The following is a 17,488-nucleotide window of genomic DNA, read 5'->3' as shown; positions in this document are numbered from 1 at the left end:
ATGTGATGTCTAGGGTGTCTAAATCCAGTGGCACTTTTTTTAAATGCTTACCTTACCAGACTTCACAGTAACTTACCTGAGGCCATTGACCAAACCCTTCTTTAAACTCCTGTTTCTTGACCTCTTGACACACCACTCCTGTTTTTTTCTCTGGTTCTTCTCTGCCAAAACTTAGTGAAATTCCTTTGAACATTCAGATGTCTTGAATGAAAGAAGTCAGTATTAGTACAACCACTGGTTAAGATTAAATATCTTTAAAGACAGCTGCAGTGAATATTTACACGCAAAGAAATAGTAAAAATAATGTACTTTATAATGTTTTTGTTTTTTTTAAATCCTGGATCCTTGTATGTATTTCAAATATGTGTCATTTTAGACAGGGGACATTTGCTGCCACACTGGAAGACCAGCCCATCAACTTATTTCATAAGTATTTCTGGAACTCCTGTTAGAGTCTTATGAACAGTATGTGAACATGAGTCTTAGGAAGAAGACAATCAGATTGGAGAAGTAGAATTACAGGCAACAAAGTCTAATATAAGATTCTACAAGAGTTCAATTCTAAATAGTGAAGTTCATGGTTTAAGAGCTTACGGTGTGTATTGCCCTTGAAGTAGATGTTCACTTCCTTCCCTCTGCTTTTCTTCTAGCACCTTGTTCTTAGTTTAACCTTCATCTCTTGCCAGAATGAATACCCTGAGAACGGGCCTCTGTCTAACTCAGCTTTTCTTATGTAACCAGCACTGTGCCTGGTACATTCTGGTAGGTTCTCAACTGCTGGGGGTTATCAGCCTTCTTATGAATTCTGGCCCTGTCACTTAAAGACAGCTTTAGCACTCTGAGCCTTAGTTCTTCATCTGCTAAAAAAAAAAAAAAGATAATTGTTTTGCAAGTTAGAATCTGTATCAAGGAACATGCCAAGTTAGATGTTGGTAATGACTGTCAATTATATTGGTAGCTTCTAGCTTCTAAGTAAGAACTTCAGTAAATAATCTCTTTTTACTTGCAAAACTGGCTTAATAACGTGACCAGTCTAAAGCATAAATATGTGCTACTTTTTAGTAAGCTAAAACAGTGGTTCCCAAGATGTGGTTCCTGGACTGCAGCATCAATATCACTTACAAATTTGTAGAAATGTACATTATCAGGACTAGCCCCAGACTTACCACATCAGAACTCTTGGGATGGGACCCGGCAGTCTGTTTCAACAAGCCCACAGGGGCTTCTGATGGGCCCAGAAGTTTGTGAACCACTGAGCTAGAGAACCTCAACCTTACCCTGTTAATCTTTGCCTTTTTTATCATAGAATTACATGCTTAATGTGTTTTATCTGCTTAAAGTGTTGAGAACTAAGTTAATATTTATTTTTTTAATGTGTGAAGATAAGTGATATTCCTAAATATTAGCTATTTGGGTCATTTTATTTATTTTTTGTTTTTATTTACTTTTTTTCTCTTTTTGAGACAGAGTCTCATTCTGTTGCCCAGGCTAGAGTGCAGTAGCATCATCATAGCTCACTGCAACCTCAAACTCCTGGACTCCAGCAGTTCTTCTGCCTCAGCTTCCTGAGTAGCTGGGACTCCAGGTGCATGCCACCACACCTGGCTAATTTTTTCTTTTCTTTTTTTTTTTTTTCTTTTGGTAGAGATGGGGTCTCGCTCTTGCACAGGCTGGTCTTGAACTCCTGATCTCGAGCAATCCTCCCACCTCAGCCTCCCGAGAGTGCTAAGATTATAGGTGTGAGCCACTATGCCCAGCCCTATTTTGGTCATTTTATACTTAAGTATATATATTTTTATACTTTAAAAAATCTGAATTGGATAAAACATGGATATGGTTAAGTTGTATTTTGATATGAACATCTGTAATTTCATAACTCATGGGTGATACTAATCTGAAGGATTTTTTCACAATTAAAGTATTAAATATTTAAGTATTTTTGAAATATTTTTAAAGAAAACATCTATATAGTCACTTGTAAATATTTGGCAATCACCAAAAAAGCACATTAAGGTTACAAGTAACTCTGTCATTCAGACATAACTATTTTGAGTGCCTTCTTAATATATCTATCTAGTTAATCATTTTTTTAAAATTTTCTAAACATGATATAGTCAAGCTTAACTTTTCTATGCATATGTTATTTTCTAATATCTGTACATAAGTGGGTATATACCATCCAACAAACATCTATGATCTGCTTTTTTTATGTGACTATGAACACATACATATAAGTCCATCTACCCACAATTTTCAAGCTGTAAAGAATTGCATTGTCTGATTGTGCAGTAATTCATTCAGCCTTTACCTCCCCCCAACCCCCACAGCACTTTGTTATCTACAAACAATGCTGTCATGAACATCCTGCACATACTCTATATATGCATATGCTTTGGCTTGTATTTTTTTTTTTCCTGGAACAAGGTCTCACTCTGTCGCTCAGACTGAAGCGCAGTGGTGTGATCACAGCTCACTGCAACCTCAAACTCCCAGGCTCAAGCGATCCTCCTGCCTCAGCCTCCCAAGTAGCTGGGAATACGAGTGCTCACCACCATGGCCAGCTGATTTTTTAAAAAATTTTTGTAGGGAAGGGGGTCTCACTATGTTACTCAAGTTCATCTTGAACTCCTGGCCTCAAGTGATCCTCCCGCCTCAGTCTCCCAAAGTGCTGGGATTACAGGTGCGAGCCACCTCGCCTGGCTAGCTTTTATTTCTATAGATGTAGAGTCCTAGAAGCGATAATGCCAGATCCAAGGTAATGTGAGGTTTTATTTTTGATGCTGCTAGATTACTTTCCAAAAAGATAGTAGCAATTTATGTTCTCACAAGCTATCCATGAGAATGGCTGTGTCTCCTTATTCTCAGCAGCTCTGGATTTTATGTGTGGGGAGCTTTGTTTTGGGGTAGTTATTTGGTTCTTATTTGTCTTTATTTTATTTATTTATTTTGCCAACCCAGTAGAGAACAGTTGAGCATCTTTTCATGTATTTATTGGCCATTTGCATTTCTTCCTGCTGTGAAATGTCTTATATTTTGCCCGTTTTTCTAGTGATAAAACACTGATGCACATTTTGAAGACTTGATCTACGTGGTGAAAGTATCCTACAGAGTAGTCAGTACTGGTTTTCATACCATGTCTTGGATCTGGTGTGTTTTCATGAATCCCACTTTGCTAAATTATGGGAATCCTAGATGTGCCAGTTAATAATCCTGGCCGGTTTAAACAGTCTTATCAGTTGAAAACAGTTTTCAGGCCATTCAAAGTTCAGGTCCCCATAAGAGCTGGTTGAAGTTTTTATTGGTTTGTATAAAACCTCATAGATTTTTGTCTCTCCTTCCCCTAATTCTCTCTAGGATGGCTTTTGGGTGGATAAGGAAGGGAAGTTGACATAATCTCCGTGCAAAACGTAAGAGGAAAACTGTAGAATTCACACAGGTCCTTGTACTGTCCTTTTGCTCCTCTGATGTCCCAGATGATGCTCATTGTTGACCAGGCTGCTGCCTGCCCTGTATTGATTACTCTGGGAACTTGGACCTAAGTCTGCAGCTGATGAATAGGTAGATAAGTTGCCCGCCTCGCTGACCGGGTCTGAATGAGACTCTAACTTGCTGTGTTCACAGCACATTTGGAATTTTTGACATTTAACATTGATTACAACTATGTTTAGCCTATGAGAAGATTGCCATACAGGAAGGAATTTTTTTCTTAGAAAATTTTTTTGAGATTTGAAGTATAGAAGGGAAAAAATAACGCCTTTTGTTTTCATTCCACAGAATGGCAGCATACTTGTTTAACATTGAATCCTGTGCAAGAAAGAAAAAATTTAATATATTCCTTGCCAACCAGTGGTGGGAAAACCCTTGTGGCCGAGATTATAATGCTGCAAGAGCTGCTTTGTCGGCAGAAAGATGTTTTAATGATCCTTCCGTATGTGGCAATTGTCCAAGAAAAGGTATGAGTTTTTTTAAACAAATGCTATTTGCTAACATTGTTTTGACATTAAGATATAAAAACTAGCATAAATGTCACAACATTTTATTGGCTGAGAAGAAGTGCCTCTTAAATGATGAAGAATTAATATTTTTAGGCTGTATGAAGGCAGTTTAGGGTACTTAAAATCTCTTCACATGCTAATTACCTGTTGTAGAAAGTTTTATTTTTTCCTAAACTGGTGGATTAAACTCCATTTTATTATATGTTCTATTAATATTTACCCTGTTTTTTCAAGCAGAAGTTAACCAGTTATTTTTAAAAATAAGTGAGTTATTCTGATGCTTTTTGACATCAAAGGAGACAACTGAAATTTACTTTCATGTTATGTATTTAAAAAGTTGCATTTATTTTGCGAAGATCAACATATTATGGCATTTCCTAGCTATGTATCTATGTAGCTATGTATCTATGACCTTGTTCCCATTGATTGGTATGAAACACTATTTTAGGTGTTTTATGAATCCCAGTGAGCACTTAATAATTAGAGTTTTTATTTACCTGTGTTTTTTGTTTTTGTTTACTTCAACTCATACTCTAGATTTCAGGCTTGTCAAGTTTTGGTATAGAACTCGGTTTCTTTGTTGAAGAATACGCCGGGAGCAAAGGAAGATTCCCTCCAACTAAAAGAAGGGAAAAGAAATCACTATATATTGCCACTATTGAAAAAGGACACAGCTTGGTGAACTCCTTGATTGAAACTGGGAGGATCAGCAGTCTGGGTCTGGTTGTTGTCGATGAGGTTAGTTAGTACTTTTGTAATTTATTAACATTTTTATTATACTAACATATTTATTATTGTGATTATGATATGGATCTGCTTGGCACTTCTATAAGAATAAGTAATTTACTATAATACAAAGTCAGTACAGGTGAAGATGTTCCATACTTGATAATTTTAAATATGTTTTTGTGTCAAGTGTTTCCTGAAGTGTGAATATGTGTGTGGTATGCTACTTTATAATGGGACTTATGAATCCTGGATTTATCAGTGTATTGCCCCAAAACTCATTAACAAAACATAAGATAAATAATGTGTCAATATATGTACTAAAGTTGTTATAGCTAGACTATTTAAGAGTTATAAAGCAAAGATTAAATATTCATTTTATACAAATATATGCCTGTTTTATATAGGCATTAGATGAAGATTTACTTCTCTACTTGTTTTTTAATCTCAAAGTTGCATATGATCGGTGAAGGAAGCCGTGGAGCGGTACTGGAAATGACTCTAGCAAAAATCCTTTACACTAGCAGTAAGTATTTTTTTTTTTTTGGAAGATGTCACTAATTGATTTATAATCAAGAGACTTATAAAAGACTTAATTCTATCACTTGCTACATGGTGTAACATAAAGCAAAATAGTTAGGCTTTTTGCCTTAGTTTTAAAATTCCTAATGAGTAGGATTATGAAGATAAGGGACATTCGTATTTGAGGAAGTCCTGCCAGCCAGCCAGCCAAGCCAGAATCTTACAATCTTTACTCTCACACATTTTATCAGCAACCAAATCCAATCTGGTTTCCCTCATAAAGATATTTATTCCTGTCCCTCTTTGCTTCTAAATCTTCAGTTCAGTACCTCTTCCTGTCTTAAGGTGGATTGCCACAGATGTCACCAAGCTCTTCTGTCTCTCTTTGGTCTTGATCGCTGCCTTTCGTCCACCAGATCCATCTTCTCTCCTGCCAGTAGGATGATCTTTCCCAAGTGGAAATCCAATGAGTTTATTTTACCATTTACCACCTTTTAGTAGCTCCCCTTTGCTTTCTGTACAAATCCCTAAGTGCCTAGCATGGTCTTTCTTCATCTGGCCGCACGCTCACCTCTTCAGCTTCGTAGCCTCCCCTTGTGGAGTGGGAAGGGACAGCACTCATTCCTCTTTTAGGTAAGATCTCGAATGGTCATTTCAGGACAGAAGATAGCAGCAATGATGAAACATATCCTAAGAAGCCTTTTTGGGTTTTGATTTAATAGCTAAGTCTATAGGAAGCAGTCGTTTTATACTGCCCAGGAATTCATGCGGCTCCATGAGTTTCACTGCACTTTTATTTAAAAAAAAAAAAAGGTTAGTCTGACAGCAAGAGCCCTCAAAGGACTTCAAGGACTCCGTGAAGCAAGAGTTTGGGACTCACGGTGGAATGTACCTCATAACTGCTTGTAAAGATGATCCAGACAGATAGCCGTACTATCTATAATGTTATACTCATCTTTGTTTGGAAGTTTTAATAAATATCCTACTTTTTGCCAAGTTTATACACTGAAAATTTGTTTGAAATTTCATAAGCTTCTAAGTAGTAACTTTCAGAATGCCTGAAAAATTTCATTCGTTGACTGCCAAATTTATATTCCAGTAATATATTTGTATTTTTCTTACTTAGAACTATCTCTCCCACCTCCCCTTTCCCAAATCACTCAGGAAGAATGCAGAGCACAAAAATCTTGCTAAAATATGATATACTAAATAACACATTTTCCTTAATACTTTGGGGTTTGTTTTTTTTTTTTCTTCCTTTCTTAGAAACAACCCAAATTATTGGTATGAGTGCAACATTAAACAATGTTGAAGACCTACAAGAGTTCCTTCAAGCAGAGTATTACAGCAGTCAATTTAGACCAGTATGTACCTAAGGTTTGCGCTGTATTGATTTGTTTTATATTCATCTTACTGAGAAACCAAAGTAGGGAACATATAAAAAATTCTATGGAGTAGTGAAGGGGCATAATTTTACTCGCCATGGCTGTATGCACAAAGTTTGCATATAGGTCAGGGATTTCAGCTTGGGTCACTGAGGTATAGTGTCAGTAGCACTGGGAACAGTGCCTGCCTGTGGGCCCTCAGTGAACATTTATTAACTGAGTTTTTCCAGACCCATTCTGTTTTTTTCACTTCTAATTCTCTAAATTTTTTCATTTGGCCCAAATTGAGTGAGACATGGTTTGAGTTATTGGCACATTAAAAATTTTATTTTAAAAGTTAAAAAAATTTTCAAATACTTATGCTTGGGAAGTTATAATACCTTTTTAACAAGTTCAGACTTCACCTGGACTTAAACTCCTCTGTAACAGCATTCCCAGAATGCTTGAAGAAAGTAAACAAATGTAATTTGTAGTTATTTGGAAGCTTATAATATACTATCCGTCTGCAGTACTGGTGTGCATGTTCTGTGTCTGAACAGGTTTTCAGGAAATAATTTTTGAAAGTCACCAAATTTTAATTTGAAATTTGATGCTTTTGCATTTGCGCTTAAAATGAAAATTTTCAAGAGATATTTTGTGACCTTAATTGTCACATTACATACTGTTCTTTTAAAAACTCAGTAAGCTGTGTTTACAAACTATTTCTGTCTACAAATACTGAAATTAAAAATAATATGGTGATGTCAGAATTAAAACAGATGACTAGTAAGACAGAGTTTTAGATCTTGAGAAGACAACACTTTAACAAAAGATAAAGAGTGTGAACACTATGACTCATGCTTTTTGTGACAAATACAAAAGTGTCTGGTTTCCTTTCAGATACTCAGTTTACAAGTATTTCTTCTAAGGATATTAATCCCTGTTCTGATTTAAAGGGAAAAAGAGACCAAAAAAGAGAAATGGTAAAGCAAGAACTCTTAAGTTGAAGCATGCTTCACATATATTAGAAGAACTAAAATCTTTGTATAGCTATCCTTTTTTTACAACATATTTTACAAAATTTAAAAGTCTGCAAAGAGGAAGCCATATGTGGTATTAATTACAAACGTCCTTTTCATTTAAGGTTGAATTAAAAGAATATCTGAAAATAAATGATACCATATATGAGGTTGACAGCAAAGCTGAGAATGGCATGACTTTTTCACGCCTCCTTAATTATAAGGTAAGGTTGATAACCCTAAGTCCCAGGTTCCCAGACTTTGTGCCCAGGTGTCCTGGGCACCACAGAAGTTTCCAGTAGGTGCCACGGGATAGTTTCAATTTCTGAGAGAAACAGCTGATGTTTGACATCTGTTGGACACCATACAGACCATTGGTTCAAAATAGCTAGTTTCCAATTGCAACGTTAGAGCACAGTACATTCCTTTCTAGGACATCATATCTTTGTGAAATGGGGTTTTTGGAGTTGCTGTAAGCAAATAACATGTAAAGTCAGTCTGGAACAGAAGAGGGCCAATCTTGAGTTGTTTGGACCTAACTAATTAATTAACAAAACTGTTAGGTATTTCTTTTGGCACTGTGGCTCTATAAACCAAGAAAACTTGGAAATCTCTCCTGTAAATGTTTATTCACTCCACAACAACAATGAAAGAATAATTTGTTGACCAAGTAGTTCAGATGTTGGTGTATAATAATATTAATGTACACTATACTAATATTAATATTTTATGACTATATGAAAGATATTTAAAAGGAGAGAAAGGGATTTTTACAGCAGTTATAGAATTCTATGAAGGTGTGTTACTCTAAATCTATATTTTAATTAGGTTTTGGTAAAGTCAAAGGAACTGAGATTAACTTTAGATATTTTCTTCATGTTCTTTGAGCTCCTTGTGCCTGCTTAACATTGCAAAAATTGTCATAATTTAGCAAAAGTTATATCTTATTCATGCAGTCATTCAACAAATATTAGGATCAATCTGTATTTCTTTCTGTGGACTTTTTTGTTTTGCTTTGGTGAGATGGGCGTGTAGTGGGGTTATTAATAATATTAACTATTTTCACTTCTTTAATTTTCTTTAGTTAATTCTGGTTTTTAAAACTAAATCTACCTAATAAAACCCTAATAACCTAAGAAAAAAGTAGGATTTAACATTTTGATATTTAATATAGATTTCATCTTTCTGTTATTAAATGAGAAGTTCGCAGTTATGGATGGCTACCTGTTAAGTCACACTGGTAAAATATCGGCAGAGTTTCGTGGTTACTAACCACTTTGTTCCTACATCTTGTTGTTTGCAGTATTCTGATACCCTAAAAAAGATGGATCCTGATCACTTGGTAGCATTGGTGACAGAAGTTATTCCCAAGTATTCCTGCTTAGTTTTTTGTCCCACTAAGAAGAACTGTGAAAATGTAGCAGAAATGATATGCAGATTTTTAAGCAAGTAGGTTAATCTTTGAGAAATATTCTGTTTTATTTTTATTAGGAATTACAGATTGTGCATTATATTTATTGAAGAAACACTGCTTCCCACAGAACATTATATTAGGTGGTTATATTAGGTTCTAAAGGCCTTGACCTTGGAGAAAGAAAATTTAACTGTGAAATTTACAGAAGAAGTAGCCAGAGAAAAATTCTAAGGTTACATTTAAGAGAATGCTGACCAACATAACGGCTTAGATGAGTGATTCAAAACCTTGGCTGCAGAGTGAGTCATCTCGGAGGCTTTTAAAAATCCCAGTGCTCAGGCTATATAGCCTAGAGAATTCAGAATCTGTGGGAGTAGCACCCACGCGTCATTTTGTAAAGCTCCCCGGGGCAAGCCCAACACACAGCCAAGGTCAAGAACTGCTGGCTTACCCGGTCAAAAGACTAAGACTAATCACTGTGGGGACGAAGGGTCCCTTCAGCTTTACCATCTATTAAGTTAATACCGTTGCTTCTGTTTTCTTAGTAAACGTCACGCTTAAGTCATGTGGACATTTGAATTTGATTTCCTAAGTAATGAAGCAGTATATTGGTTTGTAGTTCTATGATATTTTAACATCAGCTTTGTCATACCCATAAGTGAAAGTGTGACGTGACTTTAAATACTATAGTTTAGTTTTTTTGTGCCCCTATTGTCCCATGTGTAGTTTTATCACTTTTTCGGAATTCTTTTGGGCTCTTTCGCTAGTGCTAAATCGCTGTTCATAGGCTATTCACCTGGATTATAATCTAGTCATACTCCCCCTCGCTTCCTAATCCTACTGTCATGGATTGGTCTAAGATAGAATTAAATTTATTGAATAGCACAAAGATGCAAATGTTTGGAATGAGATCAAGGAGTTGCTTATTTTGGGAACTGATAGTTGGCCTTCACAATGATGATTTTTATTATAAAAACCTAAGGAAATTAAATTACCATTGAAAAAAGTATTCTCAGTAAATCACCCATTTTCTTAGAATAATTTAAGGTAATAAGACACTTAGCCAGCATCTCCATCACTGGGTAAGTGATGGAGACATTGTAGGATATTATGGAGGTTTCTAAAGTGCTGGAGTATAGACAGTGTATACCACGTAGTAAGTATGATTTAATAATATATATTTTTCCATCTTCGGAGAAGAAAATGTATGCCTTAAAATGAAACAAACCATCTCAATAAACATATGTGTTGTAGAGAAAAAAACCATCATAACATCTAGAGCAAGGGTCTAAACCTGGTATCCATGGATTCGTAGAAGTACAGGAATGAACTTCAGGAAATCCGTGAACCCTCTGAAATTGTATGTAAAGTGTTTTGTTTGTGTGAACAGTTGTATTTTTCCTTAGCTGTAATCAGATTTTCACAAGGTTCTGTGATCTACAAAAAGATTGAGATTGCCTAATAGTTAATGAAGTCAGAATCAAAATTCTAAGAACATTTTAAGTACTTATATCAATAAAAGTAGTACGTTTTTTAAAAAAATGTTTACATAACATCTACTAAAATGAAAATGATAGGCATTTTGTCACTGTGAGATCAAGGGTTCGTATTTCTAACAGATCTTTCTCCTAGGGAATATCTGAAACACAGGGAGAAAGAAAAACATGAGGTGCTTAAGGACTTGAAGAATATGAGCAGTGGCAATCTGTGTCCTGTTTTAAGACACACTATCCCGTTTGGAGTCGCTTATCACCATAGTGGTTTAACAAGTGATGAAAGGAAGCTCTTGGAGGAGGCCTACTCCACGGGCATCCTCTGCCTTTTCACCTGCACGTCCACCCTAGCAGCAGGGGTCAACCTACCCGCTCGCAGGTGAGAGAGAAGTAACCGCCAGCAGGGCTGGAACTGGGTTCCATTCCTAGCTTGCAAGGAGCCGTTGTGGTGTTTACCTCCTTCTCGGTAGTGGCTGACAATGTATCAAACGTTCTTTCAGCATCTGCTGAGTTAATTGTTTGGTTTATTTCCTTTAATATTTTAATGAATATTAAATATTATAATGAAATAGTGAATGAAAAATAACAGTAGATTTCCTAGTATTAGAGTTCCTTCCTTTTATGTTCTTCCTATCTGGTTTTGATGTTAAGGTTTATTGTTCTGGTTGGGTAGAAACAGTTGGCAAGCTTCTCACCTTCTTTATGATCTGAAAGAATTTAGTTAACATAGGAATTTCTTTGAAACCTTGGAAAACTGATCCAGAAAGCCATTTGCATCTCATATCATTTCTTAGAGCAGGTCCTTGATATACCTTTTGATTACTACCAAAGCTGTGGGACTGGATAGTTGATTTCGGCTCTTCATCATTTGTGACTATGGGGTATTCTTCTAATAAATGATCGATTTTTGTAAATTTTCCGTGTTGAAAGATGTTTGTATCTTCTGTTGTATATGCAGTTCTTTCCATCTCTTTGAGTTCACAGTTGTCAATTGTGTTATCAACTCCTCTATTTTCTTACTATTTTTGATTCTTTGTTCTGTCAATTTCAGAGAAGTGTATTAGTCTCTCACTTTAATTATGTAGTTGTTGGTTTCTCCTTGCATTTCTATAATAGAAGTTTTTGCTTTTTATATTTCAAGACTATTTGGGTATACAAAAGTTTACTTCAAATATCTTATTGCTGAATTAAACCTTTTATCAATATAGTAGGTCCTTGTTTTTCTCATTTAATGATTTTGCTTTGAATACCAGGATTCATCTTCTTGCCAAGCACATACCTTTTTCTGTTCTTTTATTTTCAACCTCTGTCACTGATTAACTTTTCCATTTTTCACACAACTGGAAAAAAATGGAAGTTTTATATACTATTTCTATTATTCCAGTGGTTACTCTTAAAATTGTAACAGTTGTAATCAAACATTTTTAATCAGTTTAGAATTAATAACTATCCTCCCCTGAATATAACAAGAATCTTAGCATTTCCTTAGTATTAGGTCATTAAATATGACCAGGTATGAATGCCGTGGCTGGAGCTGTACTGCTTATTTAGTTAAAAACAAAGTCAGGCTCACACCTGTAATCCTAGCACTCTGGGAAGCCAAGGCAAGAGGATCACTTGAGCTCAGGAGTTCAAGACCACCAGCCTGAGCAAGAGCGAGACCCTATTTCTACCAAAAATAGAAAAACTAGCTGGGTATGGTGGTGCATGCCTATAGTCCCAGCTACTTGAGAGGCGGAGGCAGGAGGATTACTTAAGCCCAAGAGTTTGAGGTTGCTGTGAGCTATGATGACTCCACTGCACTCTAGCCTGGGCAACAGAGTGAGACCTTGTCTCAAAAAAAAAAAAAAAAAAAAGAAAAGTTGAGTCTTTGCACAGATGAAGTTGTCTATATTTTGGCCTCACATTTTAACTCTTCACTGGGAAAAGAATTCAAAGTTTAATTTTTTTCCTTTGGGGAAATATTATAAATATTTTTCCATGTCTTCTAGAAGCCAGTGTTGCTTATTTTTGTTTTTGCACAGATTTTCTGTTTTTTGCTCTCCAGAAGCTTTTAGACTTTTCTCTTTAACCTTAAAATTTCATCATGGTGTGTAATAATAAATGTAGTTATTGCATTCCCCTCCCCCTCATGTAAGAATACCTTTACATGCATTGACTTACTAGATCCTAACAGCCTTGTGAAATAGTCATATTTTATTACTTAAATTTTTATACAAGGGAAAACTGAGGCACTGAACAGTTTAATAACTTACCCAACAAATGAGTAGTAAAGCCCAGGTTTGAACCCAAGGAAGTCTGATTCTACAATCCTAACTCTTCACTCACAGGGCTTAGCACTTGGGTGGATGCTTTTAATCTAAGCTTTTATGCCTTTTTTCTTCTTTAAGTAATTTTTTTCTGTTACTTCTTTCCTCCCATTATCTCTGTTCTCAGCTTTTGTAACTTCAGTTAAACAGGGTTGAGGCCACTTAGACTGAGCTTTCGTATTTCTTTTCTTACATATTTTTCAATCTACTTTATGTGATTTCTTCAACTTTACTGTCCATATAAAAATCAGTTTTTAACTGTACCCACTAACTATTTTTACTTTATTCTTCAGTTCTTCAATTGAATTTTTTGATGAATTTTTAATTTTTTTTTATTTCAAAGAACTCTCTTTTGTTATTCTTCCTTTGTAACAGTCTACTTTCATATTGTGAGAATAATACCCTCTGGAATTTTCTGTAGATACTAATTAGTATTTTTAAAAGTTCTCTTCTGTACCCTGCATTATCTGGTTTTTATAAAAAGGTCATTTATTCTATACAATCTTGTTTTTCTTTTGTATCGTTAGTTTTCTTCAAGTATTTGGTAACCTTGGCTGCCCGTTGAGAATTATAAATAAAGCAGTAGGTTGATTTGCATAGGTAAGTGACATAGATTTTGTCTCACCTTTGGACAGGAAAGCCAACTGCAGACTTCGATATACATGAACATGATTGAAATTGCCATTTTGTAGGTCTGCAATTTCATATAGCTCAAAATGATATAAATTCATAAATATGCCTATGTTGGTGACACATAGTCAGATTTTTTATTTATAGAGTATAAAACCAAAAAACTTCGGAGAATACTGCTATAGATTGATCATAGGCCTTGTCGCTAGGCAGACTTGAGTTCATATGATTATTCCTGCAATTACTGATTTTGTAGTTTAGGGTAAGCCACTTAACTGAGTTTCATTTAGCTCCTTTGTAAAAAAAAAAAAAATTAAAATGAAATAAAATTAAAAAGGATATTATTACTAAGAGTTTTGTAAGAATTACAGATAATATACATAAGGAACCTAAGATATCATATATTCTTGGTAAATAATAGTTACCTATTATTTTGAGTTAATATGTCATGAAACTTAGTATCACATAGAAATTAAGAGTTTTAAAAATAGGTGCTATTTGCTGTAGATGGAATGTCACTTTTAATTAATGTTATCAATTCCTTAGAGTTATTTTACGAGCTCCCTATGTTGCTAAGGAATTTTTAAAGAGGAATCGATACAAGCAGATGATTGGCAGAGCTGGCCGTGCTGGAATAGATACTGTCGGGGAAAGTATCCTAATATTGCAAGAGAAAGACAAGCAGCAGGTAATGCTCAGTCTGGTTGGCTGCTGTTTCTCTTCCTTTTCTGGGTCTTTAGCCCTTTTATGAGAGCATCTTTTTAAAGTTAATTATTAGTTTTGCTTTATATGATGCTTCCTCTCCTATATGATTAAGGACTAGAAAGAGTAGTTTGAAAATTTTTATATTTCAGACAATGAAAAAGTATTTTCCTTATTTATCTTTCTTCCATTTTTATGAGGACAAATATTAAATACTTATTTTTTTCCTTATTTTTTTCTATCTCCTCCTAGCTCTGTAAGATCTGTGTAAAGTGTAAAATCTTTATATGGAACACCATTTATTTTTAATAACACAAAGCATAATATTGCTTTAACCTTTACAGGTGTTGGAGTTAATAACCGGACCACTGGAAAACTGTTATAGCCATCTTGTTCAGGAATTCACCAAGGGAATCCACACTTTGTTTCTCTCTTTGATTGGCTTGAAGGTATTTCTTAAGATATTTCAATCTTATTACTGTTACCTGAGATAATAGATGTTAAAGAGTTATACGAACTGTAAAGTGGTTAAAAAAACGTTAACTTCTAATCTGATATGGAAAAGAACAGTCTATGACATGACAAATCTGAGTCTAGATTTATATGTCTAGTTTTAATCCTTTGAGTTAGAAGAAATGTGAAAAATCAGATTATAACCAGCCTCTCTCACAAGTACAAGACCGTGGATGTTATGGTGGATACGGGGAACTGTAAAGCCGTGGGTCCTGGTGTGGAATAATCCGGCGCCTCTGCCCTTACTAGGAATGAGGCACACCTGCAATTCTGTGACCATTCGAAGATCTTACCAACACTTGGGAGATCGATATTACCTTTAGCAGGTCGGCGGGTGGGGGAAGTAGGAAAATGCTCTCTTACCTTGAGACTGCAGCACTCAGAGTCACAGGGAGATGGAATGGTGGGGCCGTGGGGTGTGGTTTTGTGGGCCTGGCCACGCGGAACAGTTTCACTCCACTGCGCCACAGCTTCCTTCGAATTCTGGTCTAACAGCTGGAGTAGGGCAGCGGGAAGTCCAAGTATCAGTGAGCTCAGGGGCTGAGCAGGCGGGCAGCTGTCATCCAAGCCTGCCCATAGGAGGCAGAACTCAGGCTGCTGGGTCCGGTCCTGAGGAGGGCAGGCCAGGGATCCTCCTCCACCTGGGGGTAGGGGGCTGGAATTCTAGACAGGGTCAATAGCCAGGGAAATCTTTAGGGTTGGAATTGAAGCAAAAGTCAAGTCCTCTGGAACTAACAGGTGGGGTAGAGTTGAGAGGGAAGAAGGGCAAGATCTGTGACCTGGGTACTGTGAGGGCAGAGGGCAGAGGGCAGGAGGGCGGAGTGAGCAACCCTGGAGACACTGAGATCCGTGCTTTGATGGGAGAGCAGGGAACTGCAGGAATTAAGGGAACATGACAGTTGTTAGGCCGTAGGATTCAGGGAGCCTCCAATTGTCGTTCATCACAGCCATGTTTCGGACACCCTGCTAGACACTTTCCATTGTTTTATCTCTGATCTTTGCATACATTTGAATAAGTAATGTAATTCCCATTTTGCAAATAAACAGTCGGAGACAAAGGGCAGCACACAGGTTAGGTGGTTTGCTTTTGGCCGTGCATCCGCACTTGCACTCTCTGGTCCGCACCGCTGCCGTCTCTTGCCTGGGTCCCTGCAGTGGTCTCCTCAGAGCCACCCTGCCCCACCTCCCCACAGCCCCTCCAAAGAATTCCTCACATGGACTCATCTTCTCAAGATGTAAATCCGAATGCCACCTCCTTCCTCTTAAACCTTGTTAGCGGTTTCCCGTTGCTTTTGGGATGAAGCCCCGATTCCTTGCCCTGTTCTGCTGGGGTAGCTGTGTCCCCTGCCTGTCTCTTCAGCCTCCTCTTCCACCAGCCTTCTCACTCCGCACTCGAGACCTGCGGCTTTCTGTTTCACTTCTCAAACATGCCCAGGACGTGCCCATCTTCCCTCCCACGTTCAGGTTCACTCTTACCCCTCTCCTTGTCTCTTCAGCTCTCACTCAACCTTCAGGTTCAGCTTAAGCACCGCTTGCTCAGGGAGCCTCCCCTGTGCCTCTGAGTCCAGCGCGTGTCTTGTCTCATGTTTTATACAACCTCATCCTTCCCCTCACAGCACCTGTCAGTGTGTAATTGCATTCTCGTTAGTGCAGCTATTTGACGAGGGACTTACCCACCAGAGTCTGTGGAAGCAAGGTCCATGTTTATTTTCATTGATCACTAAATCCCGGTGCTGCGCCCAGTGCTGGGCATGTGGTTGGCACTTTGTAAATACTTGCATCAGTGAGACTGACTCTGGAGTTGGGCGTGGGTGAATTTGCAGGGCAGGGCAGCACGGAGAATCCAGCTTTGAGACGCTGTGGAGGCCAGAGGCCGAGGCTGGCCCCGTGGGCTGAAATCGCTGTCAAAAAGTTTTCCAAGAAGGGGTAGAGGATGACATAATGGTAGGTAGAGGGAACAGGTAGGTGAAGGTTCCCCCTCCCACGTGGCCCCCCCCCCGTGTTAACTATAATCAGTTAGGTAAGAAACAATATAAAAATGAAGTACATTGATAATCTGCAAACTGAGTATCAGTTCTTGGACATCTTAAAAGTGTAACTTTAGCTTAATTGAATACTAGATTAAGAATGATTTTTTTATTAAAAGGAGGGAGATGCAATAGAAAATGTCTATGTCCCATAATATTTTTTACCCCTTATATTAGTTTTATGAAATACATACTTAAAATTTCCAGTTGAAGTAGCATCAGAATTGTAAGAGTGAGAAATATACTTATCGATTGACTATATTTTAGTATAACATGCTGATTTCATTGAAATTGGTTAATGAAAGATTGTTCTAATTCAGAGCCCACTCTGCATCGGAACACCGAGTGAGGGGTAAGTGCTACTTACAACTGTTACTCTAAGTTGTAAATAGTGAATAGCGGGGGCTGGGCATGGTGGCTCACGCCTGTAATCCTAGCACTCTGGGAGGCCGAGGCGGGAGGATTGCTTGAGCTCAGGAGTTTGAGACCAGCCTGAGCAAGAGCGAGACCCCCTCTCTACTAAAAATAGAAAGAAATTAGCCAAACAACTAAAATAAATAAAAAAAGAAAAAAAATTAGTGAATGGGGGAGAGGAAAAGGCAGTGAGAGAACAAGAAACAGATGGGAAGGAGAGAGACGAAAAGAGGTAGAAATAGTTTATTTTTAGTAATATTTCAGGCAGACCGTAGCCTGATCCTGTTTTAGTGTTTTCCATGTTTTTTTTAAATGCGATTTTTAGAGCTAAAAGGTGCTTTCACAGGCGGGTAGAAAGGG

General features: G+C 37.1%; 1 protein-coding gene and 1 long non-coding RNA gene across 4 annotated transcripts in view; one reads left to right on the top strand and one right to left on the bottom strand.

Annotated features, from left to right (window-relative positions):
* The window catches only part of HELQ (helicase, POLQ like), a 34,508-nt gene that overhangs the window by 2,362 nt on the left and 14,658 nt on the right, over positions 1-17,488 (top strand). The window contains exons 1-10 of one of the 3 annotated variants that reach the window (XM_045536692.1): positions 581-595; positions 3,775-3,953; positions 4,533-4,733; positions 5,175-5,247; positions 6,510-6,607; positions 7,752-7,850; positions 8,930-9,075; positions 10,673-10,912; positions 14,019-14,160; positions 14,519-14,623. In XM_045536692.1, coding sequence (XP_045392648.1) covers positions 3,879-3,953; positions 4,533-4,733; positions 5,175-5,247; positions 6,510-6,607; positions 7,752-7,850; positions 8,930-9,075; positions 10,673-10,912; positions 14,019-14,160; positions 14,519-14,623 — 1,179 coding nt within the window. In that variant the 5' untranslated portion in view covers positions 581-595; positions 3,775-3,878. Of the gene's footprint in view, positions 1-580; positions 596-3,774; positions 3,954-4,532; positions 4,734-5,174; positions 5,248-6,509; positions 6,621-7,751; positions 7,851-8,929; positions 9,076-10,672; positions 10,913-14,018; positions 14,161-14,518; positions 14,624-17,488 lie in introns of those variants that run through there. The other 2 variants (XM_045536690.1, XM_045536691.1) reach the window with 2 other exon arrangements.
* On the bottom strand, positions 210-15,777 carry LOC123627243. The gene is made up of 3 exons (XR_006731212.1): positions 15,051-15,777; positions 4,493-4,614; positions 210-860 (listed from the first exon to the last, which is right to left on the bottom strand). It is a non-coding gene; the product is annotated as an uncharacterized LOC123627243 (long non-coding RNA).

This window comes from Lemur catta, chromosome 24, assembly GCF_020740605.2.
Source record: "Lemur catta isolate mLemCat1 chromosome 24, mLemCat1.pri, whole genome shotgun sequence".
In the NCBI taxonomy this organism is placed as follows: Eukaryota; Metazoa; Chordata; class Mammalia; order Primates; family Lemuridae; genus Lemur; species Lemur catta.
Note: the sequence above shows the minus strand (reverse complement) of the source record. Positions and strands in the feature narration are given on the sequence as shown.